The 18032-nt window shown below is 42.4% G+C and overlaps 1 protein-coding gene across 1 annotated transcript in view; it reads left to right on the top strand.

The window, feature by feature from the left end:
* arhgap29a (Rho GTPase activating protein 29a) overlaps nt 1–18032 on the top strand; it is a 32803-nt gene that overhangs the window by 11526 nt on the left and 3245 nt on the right. The window contains exons 3-19 of the mRNA XM_079181292.1: nt 3427–3570; nt 6536–6632; nt 7355–7427; nt 7962–8022; nt 8461–8607; nt 10062–10126; nt 10234–10344; nt 10470–10550; nt 11041–11223; nt 11923–12060; nt 12224–12414; nt 13903–14072; nt 14812–14940; nt 16069–16167; nt 16289–16452; nt 17185–17373; nt 17765–17902. Coding sequence (XP_079037418.1) covers nt 3427–3570; nt 6536–6632; nt 7355–7427; nt 7962–8022; nt 8461–8607; nt 10062–10126; nt 10234–10344; nt 10470–10550; nt 11041–11223; nt 11923–12060; nt 12224–12414; nt 13903–14072; nt 14812–14940; nt 16069–16167; nt 16289–16452; nt 17185–17373; nt 17765–17902 — 2180 coding nt within the window. The remainder of the gene's footprint in view (nt 1–3426; nt 3571–6535; nt 6633–7354; nt 7428–7961; nt 8023–8460; nt 8608–10061; nt 10127–10233; nt 10345–10469; nt 10551–11040; nt 11224–11922; nt 12061–12223; nt 12415–13902; nt 14073–14811; nt 14941–16068; nt 16168–16288; nt 16453–17184; nt 17374–17764; nt 17903–18032) is intronic.

The following is an 18032-nucleotide window of genomic DNA, read 5'->3' on the forward strand; positions in this document are numbered from 1 at the left end:
TCCCAGGGGAAAGCTGAACGATCTTCCCAGCAGCTTGTTTGTTTTCCAGTTTTCAGATGGCTGATGTTTGAAAAAGTTGCAATGACAGAAGATGTTTCAATTGGCAACCAAATTTTCACTTTCCAAACTTTATTTTTAGCGTCTTTAACATGGCAATACCACCGCTGAAACGTATTGCGCTAGTCAGATGTTCCGTTAACCGCCCCTCTCTGGTGGGAACGAGTCTTCTTCTTTGTGTCTCGTGCAGAATGGCAGTTGAAGGGTTAAATAATCAGTCTCTGTACATTATCCTGTGTCCTGCTGGGCCGGTGGACGCAACCATAATGTCTTGCTAATTAGCCTTCATTTAGGATGGTCCAATAGGCCACACAACCGCCATTGAAGACTGGAGCCCATGGAGCTTTGCAAAGGAAGACCCTCTGTCTCGTGGGCATTCATGGTTTAGGCTTGTCCTTAATAAACCTCTAGCTTGCCCAGGCTTGGTGCCTCCAGGACTCTGGATTCAGTTACTCGGTCGATGAATGGGGTGTATAGCCTGTGTAGGGATGATTTAGACCATTGTGTGTTTTTGTCATTGAAAGGATAATGTCCATAAATGGGATCTAAACTGACCAGGACCAATTAAGGGCTTAAGGGTTGAAGCGGCTCATTGTAAAATTTGACCCTTATCGCATTTTTGCGGGTCCAGGTCTCTGTAAAAGGCTGTGGGAAGACTGGTTCTGTTACAGTAAAGGATTAACACTGCAAAAACAGTAAGTTAAAGGAAATGTATGTATGAAATATATTTTGAATATTAAATAAAATACTAGGGAATTGTTTTTGTTTGTTTTTAAAATGTAATTGTTTTACATTAAACAACAACAAAATCTGCTCGATGTGTGTTTTCTGTAAATGCAGACTTCCTGTTCCGATTTTGTTTAATTTGAGCCAGTGTCAATTCAGAAAACACCATTCAAAAGGTTTGTTTTGGGAGCTGAATACAAGAGTACATGTCATACCACTACAAAATCACTTACCACTTTTTTTCTCTTTTACACAAGATTATAATTGGAAAATGGCTGAATCTGTACATCGTAATCCAAGGGACCAATGAAGAGAATGACCTTCTCTGTACGCCCATTTGCATTGATTGTATAGAAGTTTTGAGTCTCGGTTTGATGTGCGGTTGTGCCAGAAGCACAACGCTGGCCCTTTTCCTGCCTCGTGGGGAGTTGGGCAGCTGAAACAAAAGAACGAGAGGCTTTCATCATCAAAAACCACTCGGTCCTTGGCACTAGAAGGAGCTGTGCACGACATCTGATGAAGATGGATGAAGATGGTCGCTATGGTGAAGGAAAGGACTCTCCAGGTCCTGAAGCTTTTGGCAAGCTAGAGGCAACAGCGCATGTTGGCATGGGGTAGTTCATGTGGTAGTGGAACAGTCTGGGATGTGTGCCTGTCTTATGTAATCATTTTGGTGTGTCCTGTGATTTCAGTTGGCCAAGTTGGTGTGTTTGTGTGTGTGGACCTTTTGCAAGTGCTTAGTATTCACCTGGAATTACATTGTGGCCAACTTTGCAGTATTGTTTCTCTTGAGTCATTGCACCGTACCCATTCACTCCAGCTCTTTGGGTTTTATGTTAAGTGGCCCATTGTTGATTTGTAGGGTGTGTTGACTGAATGCATTGACGTTGTCAGTAAAGCAGCAACATGTATGGCCATTTGGCACATCATCATTATCATTCATTGAGAGAGAAAAGAGGCTGCCTGCCATAGCGCTATAAGAAACATGTAAACAGAAAATATAAGTATGGCGCTCTACAGCATTTTGTTGACAGTTTGCGGGGAGATTTTGGCCTGCACATTTTCTGCGCTTCATACTGGTTGTTAGGTTTATTGTTCTGACCTGTTGGTCAAATTTGAACTTGTCACCTGCTGGTCAGTTGGTGGTCAGTTGGCTGGATTTCCAGGACAGGACTCAGCTAGCATTGTCATGGCCGGCCACACAGACGCAGCATTATTAGCCCCACTGGCGGCACTGTTTGTCCCACTCCAAAAAAGAGGGCTAATGAATAAAAGACTAAATGGGAGACAGCTAAAGTCTTTCTGATCCCCCTACCATGAAGGGGTAATCCAGGGGTGATTGTCAGCACAAAATGTGGCTTTGACTGCCTGTGACCAGTCTGTCTGTCTGTCTGTCTGTCTGTGTGTGTGTGTGTGTGTGTGTGTGTGTGTCCTTACTTTTTTTCTGTTTACTAGAAAGAGATCTGACTAAGAATAAACATTTCTACACATAACGATGGTAATCACATTTAAAGCATGACAAACAACCTGTCGCGCAGCCTACTGTGTATTAAGTGAGATTACAGCGATAGGACCGGAACATATGTGTAAAAATGCCAATTAGATGTGTGTGTGTGTGTGTGTGTTTGTGTTTGGGTGTGTCTCCAGTTCCCTCTTGTATCAGTCATCTTTGGTAAAGCCAGCCATGCTAGCTGTGACATACCCTGCCTCCTCTAATGAGTCGTAAAAACAAAACAACAAACACCTGAACCTTAGTTCATGTTTCCATTTCCTCAATCATGACCTCATTCCTCCACAATGTCAAGGTCAACTGATAGCAAAGTACTTTTTGTCCCTTTTTGTTAATGGTGGTGACTCACTGTTTGTAAAGTCCACTCAACCGCATACCTGAGATGCCATGTTTCCTTTGGTTAACTAGCTAACCAGCTGCTAATTGCAGACAGATAGCACAGTAGGTCGTGTTTAGTTATGCACTTGGCTGTTAGGCTAGCACCATTTCAGTTCTTTGTGTAGGTTTGCTGAGTTGTGTGCAATCCCTACGCCGTCGCTACTATTTGTCTGTGCAACTACACCATAAAGCAATCTGTCATGGCTGCCACGGTCACTCTTTCAACCAACAAAGCTGGAATGTCATGTAGTAATCCTGTTTTCCAATGAGGTTGCACCATTCATGTAAAAGCAGGGAGAGTTCTAAATAGCTGGGTTCTAGGTTCAGTCTGCTCAGGTTTTATAGCACATGAGTCATTGTTAAGCCTCAGTGTTGAAATACGGTATAAGTCCCATCATTTTTCAGACTGAAGACACAATTCATGGCAGGAAATAGTCCATTGAAAGGCCATTTACGCCCCATGTTCTATAGCATAACAAACCTGGCCAATTGCTCAATGACGTGTAGCAGAGAAACACTGGACGACACCGATCTCTTATCATCTCGTGGGTCGAAGGTTAACCAGGCTAATGGGTAACGATGTAGTAGCTGTCAATGATATTTCAGTGGACACTGTCAGACGATGTTTTTACTGTCTTCACCAATTCCATCATGTTAAATGGTTAATTGACAGCCGTACTGTGCTTATTACAAGATAGACTGAATGTGACATATGCATTAACTGTTACACTAAAAGTGTCTTTATAACTTTCCAGAGCACCAGGACTGCCTCCATCAGGTGGCGCACGAGCGTCTCGGGGAGGTGCTGCGAGTTCTGAAGTCCATAATCGACAAACACCAGAGCCTCAACTCGGTGGACATCCTCAGTACAGCTGGAACGGTCATCGCCACGGTCAAAAGTGAGCTACGAACACCAGATCTCCCTTAAAAACACACACATAACTCACAACTTTCCTGTGAAACATACCAACCACTCCTCCACTCTTCCTTTCGGTCTGTTTTCTGTCTCTGCTTATCTAATCCCCCCCTTCTCTCATGGCAGTTTTCTCTCCTGGACATTCACGATTACCGTGTCCTCTCTCTCACACTGTCTTCCCTCAAGTCTTACAAAGAACTTCCCAGGGAATGTTTCTGAGTAGTTTTCCTATAGCTTCAAAGCAATGCAGCCCCTCAGAAGTCACTCAAGTGCTCAGAATGCAGCAGCATGCATTTCAAACCCCATACGGAGAGTAAGAAAATAATATTTGGGAGTAAGATACCTCACTGAGGAGGCAGGGAGAAGCGGGTGTCCTTTGTGCTTTGTCTGTCAGTCCAGAGGGAACTACAGCGAGGAATCCTATTCAATCTCTCATTCTCCTGAGATTATGATCTGGCGTGCAGGTCAATTCTTAACTTGGCCGCCACACAAGAATCCCCCGAGTGTACCTCGTCTCAATTTGCATTGCAAAGAAGGGCATGAAGAGGCTTTTTTTTGAAGAGCTTTCACTTAATGGGGAATGGTGACATGTTGAAGTGAACAAAGCTCTGAAGAGGCTCTCTGTGTGTGAATGAAGCTCACCTTAGCTGAAATATTTGGATTACGTCCACACACATGGGTGTGCCATAAACAATTATTATTTGCATACAAGTCTCATTTTTCGTGCTGTACCGTGTGCCATTCAAACATGTTGATGCACAAGAGTATGACCTCTTCAATAAAGAAGCCTCAGAATTGACAGCTTAATAGGCGTTCTGTAAAGGCTTTTAATTTCGGCTCTTTGATATCAAATTAATTAAGTAGAGTCAAAGTTTCAGCTGTTTTTCCAAACTTGTCATATTAATAGCAACTGGTTTAAGGGCACAGGTGTTAGTGTTATAATTGAACAAGTGCTTATGGTAAATAGCAAATATTGCTAACAGGTTTAACAGTTACACTGTCTGTAATCGTGTAATCATGTAGTCTTTTCATAATTCTGTGCAGTGAAGCGTGCTATGACGTCTTTTCTGCCACTAGGTGGCCTGAACCGCTCATTCCTTGACCCTCACACAGGGACAAGGTGACATCAGATGTACACACCAATATTTTTCACAGCTAAATCTCAACGCTGCGGATGTTACACAACGTGTTGATGTAGAATGATATGTCACTATTCATGGAGGTGTGTCATGTGATCAGCAGGCTGTGTTTGGTACACATTTAATCTTTTCTCTAACATCACAACCAGGTGATTTAACATATAATAGAATCCTGTGATTTTATTTTGTATTGCATTTCTACTTCATCACATTCCAAGGTGCACCTCAACACAAGAGGAAGATTTATCACTTCCTCCATCCTGTGACACTTCACATCCAGTCCCATGCCCACGTTGCTGCACGTTCACATTATTCTGCATTGGAGGAGAATTTCCTCCTGGACCTGAATAATTCCGCGTAGGACTTTGCAGCTGACGAGCGTTTTTTCGAGAGTGTTGTGCTTTTCCACTGAAACAATACCATTTTTCCCCGATGATGTAACTTCCACGTTTGGACCACTGGTTGGGGCCTGAGCATTGTATTCCAGCAAGCCTCAGGATGTCCTGTTGGGGGTAGGGGTTGGACAGAAGAGGAGGAGATGTAACCGCACTAGAGAGTTGTGTGCTTTGAATGGTGGTGGCTACCGTAGCTGGACTGGGGCCCCGTGGACACTGGACCTCCTTTTTTGGATCCTTTTTGCACCCTTCTGACATAATCTTAACACTTCCTCTGCCTCTTGAGTGAAGAATTTATACATTGGATTTATTTCTGTCGAGTGCTCCTTTTGATGGATAGAGGAACAGCCAACTTTTGGATTCCCGTAGAGAAAAATAACTTGTTTGGTGGCGTGTTTAAACTGTTATGATCAAGCCGTCTTGTTTCTGTTAAACAGGAGAAATGCTGAAGAAAGTTTTGAGGTGGGTAATTGGTAGTTTTGACATTTGTAGCACAGTATGAAACTCTTTCCGAAAGACTTGGATTCAATGCGTTTAGGCTACTGAGGAAGCATCTCAGCGTTTGATAGGCGTTGGTGGGCAGGTGCTCTTCAACTTTCAAGGACTCTGCTAAAGAGTGAATATTTTAAGCGCTGATGCTGTTGGGAGCAGTCTTCCTTTAGATATTTGAGAAACTATTCAAGATAAGTTGGAGGTGGACTCGTCCCAGCTTGAGGTTTCTCAACTGATTCCTTTTTTTCTGCCTCCGTTACAAAGACGAGATACTTTCCAAACAAGTCTAAGCTAAGCTAACCGAAGACAGCTGGTTTTCTATTTAAAATGTCTACTCTGTGGGTCTTTGAACTCTAGAAATCTCCATTGTTCTATTGGAAAGGAAAGGCTGAGGAAATCATGGAGGCAGCAGAGTGGTCAGTGACATCACTGATTTATTGCTTGGTGTTTGGACGCATTTTCTGAGCATCTCTCTCTCTCCCAGTTTATTTTCTCTCTGCTCAGTCAGGACAGGAAGTTTATTGTGAAGACTGATTACAGCCGTATTTACACTGGTGTTTTTCCCCCATTCTGTCTTCAGTCATCACTGTGTTTAGACTTACAGCAGGAAACTACTGCCTCTCCTGATTACAGCCGAATATATATATATATACACACTTGCTTATCTTTGCTTATCTTTTCTGAATTAAGGCAGAAGTTGTTTTTGGATGTCTCTGATGGATATTACATTTTAAAATGTCTACACATTTGAGATATGGAGATCTTAGCATGATTTGAAGAACATATTTGTATTGACTCCATACTACGTCATGAGATTCATACCTGCAGCACAGCTTTATCAGAGGTGCCGGTGCAAGATGTCTTCTGAATGTATGGTTCAGGTTTCCACATTGCTCAACCCGACTTATTCACTATTTGACAGGGGTGAATTTTAAGGAGGTGAACGAGGAGAACAAACAGAAGCTTTTCGGAGAGATCTACGCTGCTATTGACACATTGGCGTTCACCTTTGGCAATGTGTAAGTATTATGTCTTAACTAGGATTGCAATTACCATTGCTTACTTCACTTCTGTGGGCTTTCTTATGCAATCAAACTGCAGACAAGTTGTACTTTTATTCTTAATGTTCCAAATGTATTTGTTCGCTCTCAATTATGGGATTGCATTATTAATCTAGGTACATTTGTATTGATATAGCTCGTTGTAAACAATCCAGAGCAAGGCAGTAAACAGGCTGCATAAAAGCACAAATATTTAATACACAATAGTCACAACATTTTTTAGAGATATAGAGAACATTGAAAATGTTTGCCATATTAAGGCTAATGAATATGTCACATATTTCTTCATTTCAGAATCAAAGTGGCACTCCAACGTTTTTACACATTGCACTTTGCAAAGTTTAAAAAAATAACCCTCGTCTAGTTTCGGATTGGGCTTAAAGCTTTACATTTTTAAACAGAAGTCTTTTGAAACAGTTGTCATTTAGGATGCAGGGAAGATCTAAAGAAAGATGCATTATGGGAACTGTAGGATCCCATGTTTTTGCGGCTTGTGTAGTCGGCATATCTCAGCCTCTGATGAATCATTTAGACAATTTTTAACCTCTCTTATGTGAGTCCACCGACTTTATCAAAGATCAATGGAGTCCACCTTTAAACTAAAGCATAAATGGATTTCTGGGAATCTTTTCATTTCATCAATTTCATACAATTGATTTGTGTCTCTTGTTTTCCTTCAGAGTGTCTGACTTCCTTATGGGAGATGTAGAGAATGGATCGGTGTTGGGGCTCCCCCTAACTAAGAGAAGCAGGGTAAGAAATGTTCATGTATATGTTGTGTAGTTCTGTCCATCACCCCCAAACAAAGGGTCTAATAATTCAGCACAAGTGAGGTATCAAATTGTCACTAACCACCTACCAGAACTCTACTTGGCATCACAACTCAAAGGCTGATAATAGTATAATTCATATTGGCTTCATACTTAAACATTAGTTCATTGTTAGTTCATTCACTGTCCCATGAACGCCAGGATGTGGGCCTACTGCCTCTGAAATGTCAAGCGAAATATATGAAAAATGACCCGGCAGAGTTCAGAGTTCAGGGGTTAAGTGAACGCTTGCTGGCTGACGCATGTTTCCAAAATGATCTCGCTGGAAATGATGAATTGATGCTTTGAATTGTTGTTTTCCTGTTGTAGGTTTCATAACATCTCTAAAGAGAGTTCATTGTTCTGATAAGAGTTGTTTCAAGTATGTTAGCAGAGCGTATCGTGCTTTGAGTAGGAAATGAATCCTCCTCATTGTTGATTGAATTTTTTTGTTTTTTTTGATCCGTCTGCTTTTCAGTCTTTTGAGAATCTCTCTGCGGAATCTGGAGGATCCGGCCCTGAGAAAGATGATCCGCCAGGTAAGACAGATCTCTATAACACACAGCTTCTGTACTCTGGCACTGCTCTACCAAAGTGTTGGGCGGGGTAGGGGGGCAAGAATGTAATCCTGGCAAATTAAATTTCTCGATCTACTGTTTCTGCTTCATCATTCTGTGTTGTTTGGGCTGTTTCACTTTCACTGAAGTGTCGTGGGGTTATCTGGGGTAAGAGCACAATTAACTCTCAAGTCTTTAATTTCCAGCCACCTCAATCACATATTAATACATCCAGCAGTCAGTGTCCTGTCCGCATTAATTATCCTCAGATGGTTTTAGCTCACATCACGCTCACCCAAGATGTCTCGCTGACGCGGATGCAGCAGTGGTGATAGTTAAATGGCCGTTGGTCGCTGACCGTCATGCTTTAAACCCAGATTTTTACAACATCCTTGGTCGGGGTCGCTGTGGTTTTCACAGGGCCGTCACAGCCGGTTCGGGCAGAGGAGGTGGACAGGACGCTGCAGCGGCAGGACAGCGGGGTGGAGTCGGCGCTGCTCTACGCCAAGGCCTGGTCCAAGTACACCAAAGAGCTGCTGGCGTGGGTGGAGAAGCGTCTCAGCATGGGTGAGTTGGGACACAGCATTTCTGACATGCAAGGGAGGCAAACGGTGAAGTAGCGGCTATCACACTGACGTACAAAAGTCAGCTGTCATGTGTTAGTGTCATGGACCGTGTACTTAACTTTAGTACGTCATTCTACAAGTCTGGGTAGTCGCGTCAGGGAATCTTTATGAGATGTTTTCATGTGTAGGTCATGCACAACATCTTAAACACTCCAGTAAAAGTAATAAGAGGTTTCTCATTGTTGGGGCTAATTCAAAAGATTCAAACAACGATTTTTTTAATGTCCCCTTACTGATGTGTTTTTAGACATAAAAACATCAAGTACAGCATTCTGCACCGTGAAGCTCAAACATCCAAGTGACGGAACAATAAGCAAAGCACATCTTTGTGCTTTGAGTTTGGAGTTGTTTTTACCGACAGTTGACGTGTTTACGTTCAGTAATGAAACCCACTTTTGGATTTATCTAAAATATAAAACATATCTTATTCCTTTTAAGCTTTGTTCAATTTCCGAGACGATTGCTTTTCAGCTGTTTTTGGTTCATTTGTTCAGTTAGCCGTGAGCATTGCTCCTTGATTTTTTTGAAGAGGTGTTGCATGAGGTACTTATCCATAATCAGTGTATTACCTACAGTAGGTGATTCACTGAAGTCACAAAATAACAAAAAACAACTAACCCATCGAGGCAGCGCTAGACCAGCATCTCCCGTGTTCTGTGAGGTAAAATTACTGTTTTTGTAGCACCTTTGTCTGGTGGCTTTGAATCGAGCATAGATAGCGACTTATGTTCCCCGTCTGAAAGGACTGTCTGTAAGGTAAAGGGGTGAAAATATTCTAATTATAACTTTGCTGCTACTCCTGAATACTTCTCCAAATTAGGGTTATGCCGACCGCAATCCACTGTAGGCAATCCACTTCAAAAAAAAATCCCAACTCTTCCTTTAAACTAGCCAGAGCCACAAATGTGGGGATTAATTGGGGGCCAACTTCCTGAAAAAATGTTTCTCGATCACCTGAGCTGGACTTAGAAGTCTTATCAAGGCTCAAGGTTGAGTGTGAAGTGTGAGGGCTTTTGTTCGGCTCTCCGGTTAATGAATGCTCTCAGTCTAATACTTAGTCAGTTGGCCAGTCAACACAATGTCACAAAGCACTCAGTCAAAGCCGTACAGGACATTTGTTATCGGGCAAACATACCTGCTGTTGGTTTAAAGACATCAATGTTGGTTAATGGTTTATGTACTGATTCATTTTATAGATTTGTATCATGACTCCAGGACATTGTCTGCTTTAATCTGCAAATGCTTAAATCATTTTCAGGTAGTCGTTTTTAAGGAAGCTCCACTAGTTGATACAATAAAGGAACTTTAGCACACACATAAATGACCATTTGTATGCCAGTAGAGAGTGCTGTATATATTGGGAAATTCAACTAAACTCGTGTGGTCTCTTTGCAGATATTGAGTGTGCAAAGAGTTACGCCAAAATGGCCGAATCTGCCAAGACGCTTGCAAGTCAACAGGTAAGTTGATGATGCAGGTGATTTGACTTGCACCGACATCACAGTTTTGCTGCTGCCTTCTTCGCTGTCGGGGATTAACGTTTGGACTTCCTTCCTTCTCATTTAAGGAATTCATGCCTTTTCGTGAGATCTACATGGCTGCCTTCAAAAATGACATTGAATACAGCCAGCTGGTACTTCACACTGCAGCAGTACTCCAAAGCAACAAATTCATGCAGGTAATCCGGCAAAGCAAAAATCCAGCTGCATTTCTGAACGGGCACTTGTTGGGGTTGTATAATGGAAACAAGAGGAAAAGACTGACTGTGTGTGGTGTTTGGGGGGGTTCTGTGTTTCTTTCCAGCCTCTCTTGGCCAGAAAGAATGAGCTGGACAAACTACGAAAAGAGGTCAAGGAGCAGTGGCAGAGAGGGCAAAAGAAAATGGTAAGTCGATTGCCACGAAGGCTTTATTCTGTTGAGGGCCACACACACAAATGCACACAGAATCTTTCCCTCACCCGGGGGGGCTCGGTCCAAGGTAGCTCTTGAAATACCTAAACCTAACGTATGCAATGCAAGCAAAAGCTTTTGGTTTGTCCTCTAGTCATGCAGCCTGCCAGACGATCGTTATATGACAGAATAAGCATCATTCACTAAGCTAATAACACTCAACAATTGTAAATGATTAGTATTTAACTAATTCAATTAAATTCAACATTTAATTAGTTAAACGCCCACACTTGTCGCCCATAACTAGTAATTATTACAGATTATTATTAACTTAAAAGAGGATATAAACTTAAAAGACATATTGCTTTTGTTAGCATTGTTGGACTAGTAGTGGATGTTGTTTTATTGGACGGATCCAGAGGTAGAGATATGCTTCCGTTTGTCCGTCTGTGTTTTAACTTGATGTGTGTGTGTGTGTCTCCAGAACGAGGCCGACGGTGCTCTGAAGAAGGCGCGGCTGCTGCAGGTCCAGCGGCAGGAGGAGTACGAGAAGGCCATGGTGTCCACCAGCCGCCTTGAGGAGGAGCAGATCGGAGGAGGAGGAGGAGCAGCGGCGGTCAAACAGCTAGAAAAGAGGCGCAGGCTGGAGGAGGAGGCCCAGCAGAAGGTACAGCACCTCTCCCTGTTTTAAGGATATGATTAGACCCGAAGTAGCATTGTTTGGCATTTCAAAAGCCCATTTTACTCAGAAGCATAGTGATGTGGCCGGTAGAGCTGCTAACAACAACTTGACAGAAACTAAACACACAAAATAGGAACCCAAGTACTACACACACATTCATGTTTTGCTGTTCTTTGTTGAAATGTATTCGACATTGAAAGTACAGAGAGACAGAAAAAGGTGGAAAGTCATAACAAGGATTCTGGGCCAAGCTCCAACATTTAATGCCATTGCCACAAATCAGGCTCCCCAGACCACAGAGACTATCCCAGATGCACTATTCAATTACATAATGTCAATTAAACGGTTGCTAGCCAGGTCAGAGTTTATACAAGCTGTTGCATTCGTTATGACCTCATTATCAGCTCTCAGTTTTCCCGCTTTTTTTGACGACAAAGAACAAAACAGACGTTGGAGTGTAGACAAATGGATCTGTCTGGTCAGCAAAGAATCGGACTTAAAGGAATTGTTCTCCTGTGACACTAAAGATAGAAGTTCTTTCACAAGATCTTTAGTCATTTATTTGTTTCATCAACTTTGGACCATGTGACTCACAGCAGTTGGAACTAAACTGGCTCAAGCACAAATCCTATTAATGTGATCAGTCATGGAGTGTTTAATGATTTGCCTCCTTTTCTGTTGAAGGCTGATGAGGCCAAGGAGCACTGCAAAGCATGTCAGATTGATGTCGGGGACAAGAGAGTCGATCTGGCCAACACCAAGAGTGAGATCATCACTCAGATCCGAGAGATGGTCTCCCAGTGCGACCTCACCCTCAAAGCCGTAAGTTCCGATTTGTTTACTGAAGATTTTTGTCACAAATGTTGTTTTTAAAATTTTTAGACCAACTTGAAGAACAGAAATTACATTCTTAATCTTGGACAGACTAAGGAGGTGGCACTCAGTACCTTAGGAACAGGTTAATGTCGCATGGTCCTTGTTTCAGATGACGGTCAATTGGTTCCAGCTCCAGCAGGCGCAGGTTGTGTCCCTTCCCGTCAACCACCAGAGTCTGTGTGAAAATGCCAAACTGTACGAGCCGGGCCAGCGCTACATCGACTTCGTCAGGGGTCTACCCACCGACGGGCCTCGCCTGGAGTCCCACTCCTTTGATTCTGCCGTCACACAAAGCACAGGGTGAGACATCGAGAAGCTGCTGCAACACATGGGGTTCAGCGGCTCGTGTTATCATCGTGGGGTTTACAGGCGATTTAAGCAGATACTAAACTCAAAGATTGTTTTTTTTTTTTCGTTCCTAAAAGTTAAACTGTGCAGTAAAATGAATCTTTCACTTTGAGAACGTATGTGTGTAAACCTAATCACAGTCCATCATATTAAAAAGGAGGTAGGTATACAATAATGAACATAACTGGGATATCAGATGCTTATAAGTGAGCCCTCTTAGTTATCAGTGTTTATATTTACTTTCTCTGATTATATGTGTAAGACAGATACAGTGGTGGCTCACAGAGGGCTTAACAGTTTATTTCAATGTCATTTAATTAATTTGAAATGTTCTATTAATTTGAAAAGATTTTCATTATTTTTTCAGTTTAAAGCTTGCATCTTAGGATTGTGTGGGAACTTGGGAAACGAGTGGTTGTAGATGCAGTGAAATAACTGTCGTAGCCTGTGACACCGTAGCCCTGTAGGTGAGAGGTGGAGTGATTGAGTGAGAGAGCTTGTTTTGGAAAGCGTAAAACAATTGGGTCGGCCGGGACTTCCTGCGGAAATGACTGCAGTCACGGGAGAGAGGAGCGGTGGACTTATCATCAGTTTTGCTTCACCTCTGTGACCGCCTCTCGATTTTCAGTAGCTTTCAAGTCAAATACACAACATTGTTTCTGACCACCATGGAAAACATGGTGGTCATTTTACATTTGGGTATTTTTCAGTACCCAGTTCTTGTGGCACGTGGTTAAAAATAGCAGTTTGTTTCCTTTTGAGGGAGTTGACACCGATTTGTGGTCTCTCTCTGGCCGTCACACACACACACACACACACACACACACACACACACACACACACACACACTCACACGGAAATGAGAGAGTGCTTTGTTCTTACTTAGTTTTCTCCCCCCCTCCCACCCCTCAACTCTGATCCCTCTGATCAAAAGAATTCAGCTTGGTTGAGAGGAAATGAAACTCAGACACACACACACACATGCTCGCATGCATCCACAGCATTGTTTTTCAAAAGGTTAATTATAGACCGCTGACCTACATACTCTATATTGTGAGAAACATTAGGATACTCTGGTAACAATGACTGGCCTGGATTGCACATCGGCCGTTCACGAGCCTATCAGCTAATCATCGTTAAACACAAACTAACGGCTGTCTTTGGTAGTGAGGTGGGGCTGATCTGCTGTGAAATGTCATATACTTTGACATAAAACAGTAAGAAATGTGATTAAATGGAGTTGTACTTTTGTTTACTTTGTCCTGTTAAGTTGATGTATATGTTATGTAAAGCCCTCTGTGACAAATGTATTTTATTCTATATAGTCCAAATTGACTGAACATTTCTTATATAAATGATTATAATTAGTATTACTCCATGTAGAATGTCTCAAAGAATATAGTTAAATAATTATTTTCATGCCATCATTTTCCTCCCAAGGATGCTATTCAACAAGCGCTTGCTCAGTGGCAGCCACTCGTCCCACAGTAACCTGTCACAGGCATCTGTGACCTCTGACCTCCTCGGTGCAGACGACATGGAGAGTCCCATCACTGCCCAGCATGCCAAGATTGCCGAAAGGCACTCCAGCAGCAGCATTGACATCCAAGGTACGCAGGTTTCCATTTAGCCTAATAGCTCCTGTTCTTATATAGTGTCTTGTAATCTTTTCAGCAAGTACCTGTTGTTTTAGTTTAGAGAGACCATTGAAGAACAGACAGAGATAATATCTTCTACATTGACCAACATGTTGTGCAGCCATGTCAATTTGCTTTATGAGTAACTTGCAAACATTTTGAAATAGGAAGTGAAGTGTGAAGCTAACCAAAGCACTATACGGTCGCCAGTTTGCCTGTGTTGTTATCTCCCTTTGTTTTGTTTTTCTTGTGCATGCAAGTATCATTCTCCCCAGATCTTTTTAGGCAGCGCTTTTTATGCTAATATGTGCATCAGTGGTTAACGGGCTCTTGACTTTTAGGCCAATTTTAAGAGACAGGATAACAGTGGTAAACTACTGACAATTGGCCATCACACTCTGGAGGCGTATTGGTCATTTAGGTGTTGTTTTAGAGATTCAACACTCTGATCAAATGAAAGAAATTGAGGAACTCATTTTCGCGTTTCGATCCCCGGCTCCGGCTCTGCTTTTGCAAGACACTTGACCCCAAAATTCCCGTAGCTGTGCCTACGGTGTAGAAATGTGATAGAATCTGAATTGTAAGTCGCTTTGGATAAAAGCTAAATGACTGTAATGTGATGTAATGTCTGCAATGAAGGAAGAAATGCAAAAGTAACATCTTTACAACACGAGTGGGCTGTAATATTGTGTTTTAATTTGTTTTTATCCAGGACTCCGGATTCAGGCCTCGTTTCGTCCCTGGGCCTCGGCTAGCCAGGGCGGAGGTATGTGCAGCGACTCGGAAAGTGCCGGAGGGAGCAGTGAATCCCGGTCTATGGACTCACCCACCGCAAGCCCAGGTAGGGTTATTCAGGACGGCAGCTTTATTTTAAGTTACCCAAAGTTTACCTGAAAGTATAGTATTTTTGTAATTTATTTTTGTTTATTAATTGATTATTGGCTTCAACCATATTTGCATACACTATGTTGTAATAGGGGTTTGTTTTTCTTGATAGCTTATGAAGAGACTAATTATATAACTACATTGATCTTCTGCATAAATATTTACATGCTGTTATATTTGAGGTGTAAAACAAAACACATTTACCGTTTAGTCAAGAAAGCCAAATCACTCGGTTTACCCCGGTTGTTGCACAACACCTATTTCTAAATGTTAAGGTGGTGTCGGCCTTGTGTCATTGCCAAAGACACCACACATTGCAGAAGATAGACAGGATGAGCATTCCTCAGTGCTGACTGTCTGAAATTGCCCCTGGGGCTTGCAAACATTTCTTTTTCTATGAACTTGATGTTCACCCAACTTTGTTAGTATGTTATCTCAGAGTCAAGTGGCTTAGCAACCACTGACAATGGCGCCTCTTTGTTGAACAGTAAGCAGCTCTGCTCGTCTGCAACGCACGCAAACGCATGAAATGGTAGTTTTGGTGGAGTTTTTGTTCAGTGTTCGTATGTGTCACAGACAGTTTAATGACCTTTTACAAATCTGCTTCCTAAAAATCAGGACGTGTTATGTCTCCAAGTGTTTGCAGAGGAGGTTTTCAACCAAATTAGTGTCTGTTCACATATATTGTGTTCCCCTATCAGGTGGGCTTTTACAGCTGACACTTAAATTCCACTGATTAAATATTAAATAAATAAATTAGCAATACATCAAGAATCCCTGATGGGCCTTCTTATTGGGCTCATTAGAATGTCAGCCACATTATTAAAATGGTGCCTATTGGAAATGACTGACCAATCAATGGAGGTGTGAATCACCAACCATCCCCTCCTGGTAATTTGATTATCAACAACATGAAGTTGACCACACCTTTTAAATTCAGGAAAGTTGTCCCAGTCCAGCTCTCAGTAGTTCTCACTCCCAGTCCCACTGCAACCGTAGACCACATGAGACAGAAACAAGTAGAAGTGTCTTTATATATCAGAGGAGATGGTGACTTACTGGTGTTTCCTGCCTTACTGCTCAGGAGACTTCAAGAGGAGATTACCCAGAACCCCCTCCACCGGCACCATGTCGTCTGCTGATGACCTGGATGATAGAGAGCCTCCTTCACCCTCTGATAACGGTGAGTCAAGCGGAAAACTGGGAACTTTCTCAGTGGGATTTAAAAGTGTCCCTACGCTAAATACAAGAATAAAAGAACTTGGCTTCTAATGATTTGCTCTTTCTCTCCCTCCACTCTGCAGGTTTGAGTGAAATGGCAATCGAAACAGCCAGCTCCCCAGGTCCCTTTAGAAACACCCAGATGTCCAAGGCGGCTCAAACCCACAAGCTGAGGAAGCTTAGAGCGCCATCCAAGTGTCGAGAGTGTGACGGCCTGGTGGTGTTTCATGGAGCGGAGTGTGAGGAGGTAACCTTGGTTTTTTTTTTCTTTTGGGTTTTTGTTTTAGAATGAATGGAACAAAACACCAACCATGAAGCCCCTATTTGGACCTTCATTAAATGTAGTGAGTCCACGGCATTCAGAGTATTTCAAGTTCAACATGAACACTGCCAAAGTTTCACAATGGCGTCTTTATCACTCATGGTGAGCAAAAATCAAACAAAAACAAAAGCGCGAGACCACCTCGTCCCTCATCAGAACTTTTGAATAAAGGGGGAAAATTTGAAAGTGGCCACAGGCTCTCCTCAGAGACCAAATCCACCAACTGGTCTCAGTCGGGGTCGAGGCAGTGGAAACTGAAGACTTTTTGTTCGTTTTCGAAAGGGGTCGCCTCCATCTCCCCTGTGCATCCAGTTCCTTTCCATATTTACGAGATACACTGATGATACAAAAGACCATAACAGAACGGTTACTGGAAAGGTTTTTTATTTTTTAATGGGTTATGTAATGGTGGTAGACACATTGACAAGACGTAAGAATATGGCTCTGCAGTGTTTTGGAATTCTTCCATGGCATCGGTTCAACGGGTTACCAGACATGAAGCTTTCCTTGTCTTCATTTTAAGGCGTAGTTCACAACGAAACTACTTTTGAGTGCACATCAAACTTCAGTTCCACCCTCTATTTTCATCTCTGCCTGTCAGCAGTGTGAACAAGTCTTTCACTTTTATAACCAAGATACTTTTCAACATGTTTGCAGTGTTCCTTAGCCTGCCACAAGAAGTGTCTGGAAACCCTGGCCATCCAGTGCGGCCATAAGAAGCTCCAGGGGAAGCTCCATCTCTTCGGCATTGACTTCACTCAGGCAGCTAAGAACAGCCTGGACTGCATCCCCTTCATCATAAGGAAGTGTACATCAGAAATTGAGAACCGAGCTCTTAACATAAAGGTAGTTTCAGTAAAATATGGGAGATGATAACGCGTGATGATGTTGTTCACTGTTAATATCCTGTTGTTAGGATGTTTCTTCTTCTAGTAGTTTCTCTTTGGCGTCCCTGAAAAGGATACTGTGACAAATGTATATAATGCAGTGGTTGGGCCGGTAGAGGCTGCCAGTGTTACTGTCAATGATTATTATAATGTTTCAAGATCAATGTTGTTTTCTAAGGAATAATGAAATACTAGTTTTGTAAATCCTGGCACCAGATTGCTGGTTGCACCAAATGAATGCTAATGAGCTTCCTTGTGCCGCAGTGATAACCCAGTTGTGCCGTGGTGATCCTAAAAAAATTGCATCTCATTTTCCTGCGCTGAATGACTTTTGTTTTTGTGCTTTGAAGGGTATCTACCGAGTGAATGGTGCCAAGTCTCGGGTAGAGAAGCTTTGCCAGGCCTTTGAGAATGGCAAGGACCTGGTGGAGCTCTCCGAACTTTATCCCCACGACATCAGCAACGTACTCAAACTCTATCTGAGACAGGTGGGCTGCTTTTGAAACCTTATCCGTAGCATAATAAATATTGGGGTATTGTAAATTTACTTGCACCCTCAAAGAGGGTCGTCCAAATGAGGATACGAGTTGGTTGAATGTGTGCTTTACAGAACAAAAC

The sequence above is a fragment of the Pholis gunnellus genome (genome assembly GCF_910591455.1).
Source record: "Pholis gunnellus genome assembly, chromosome: 20".
Lineage (NCBI taxonomy): Eukaryota > Metazoa > Chordata > Actinopteri > Perciformes > Pholidae > Pholis > Pholis gunnellus.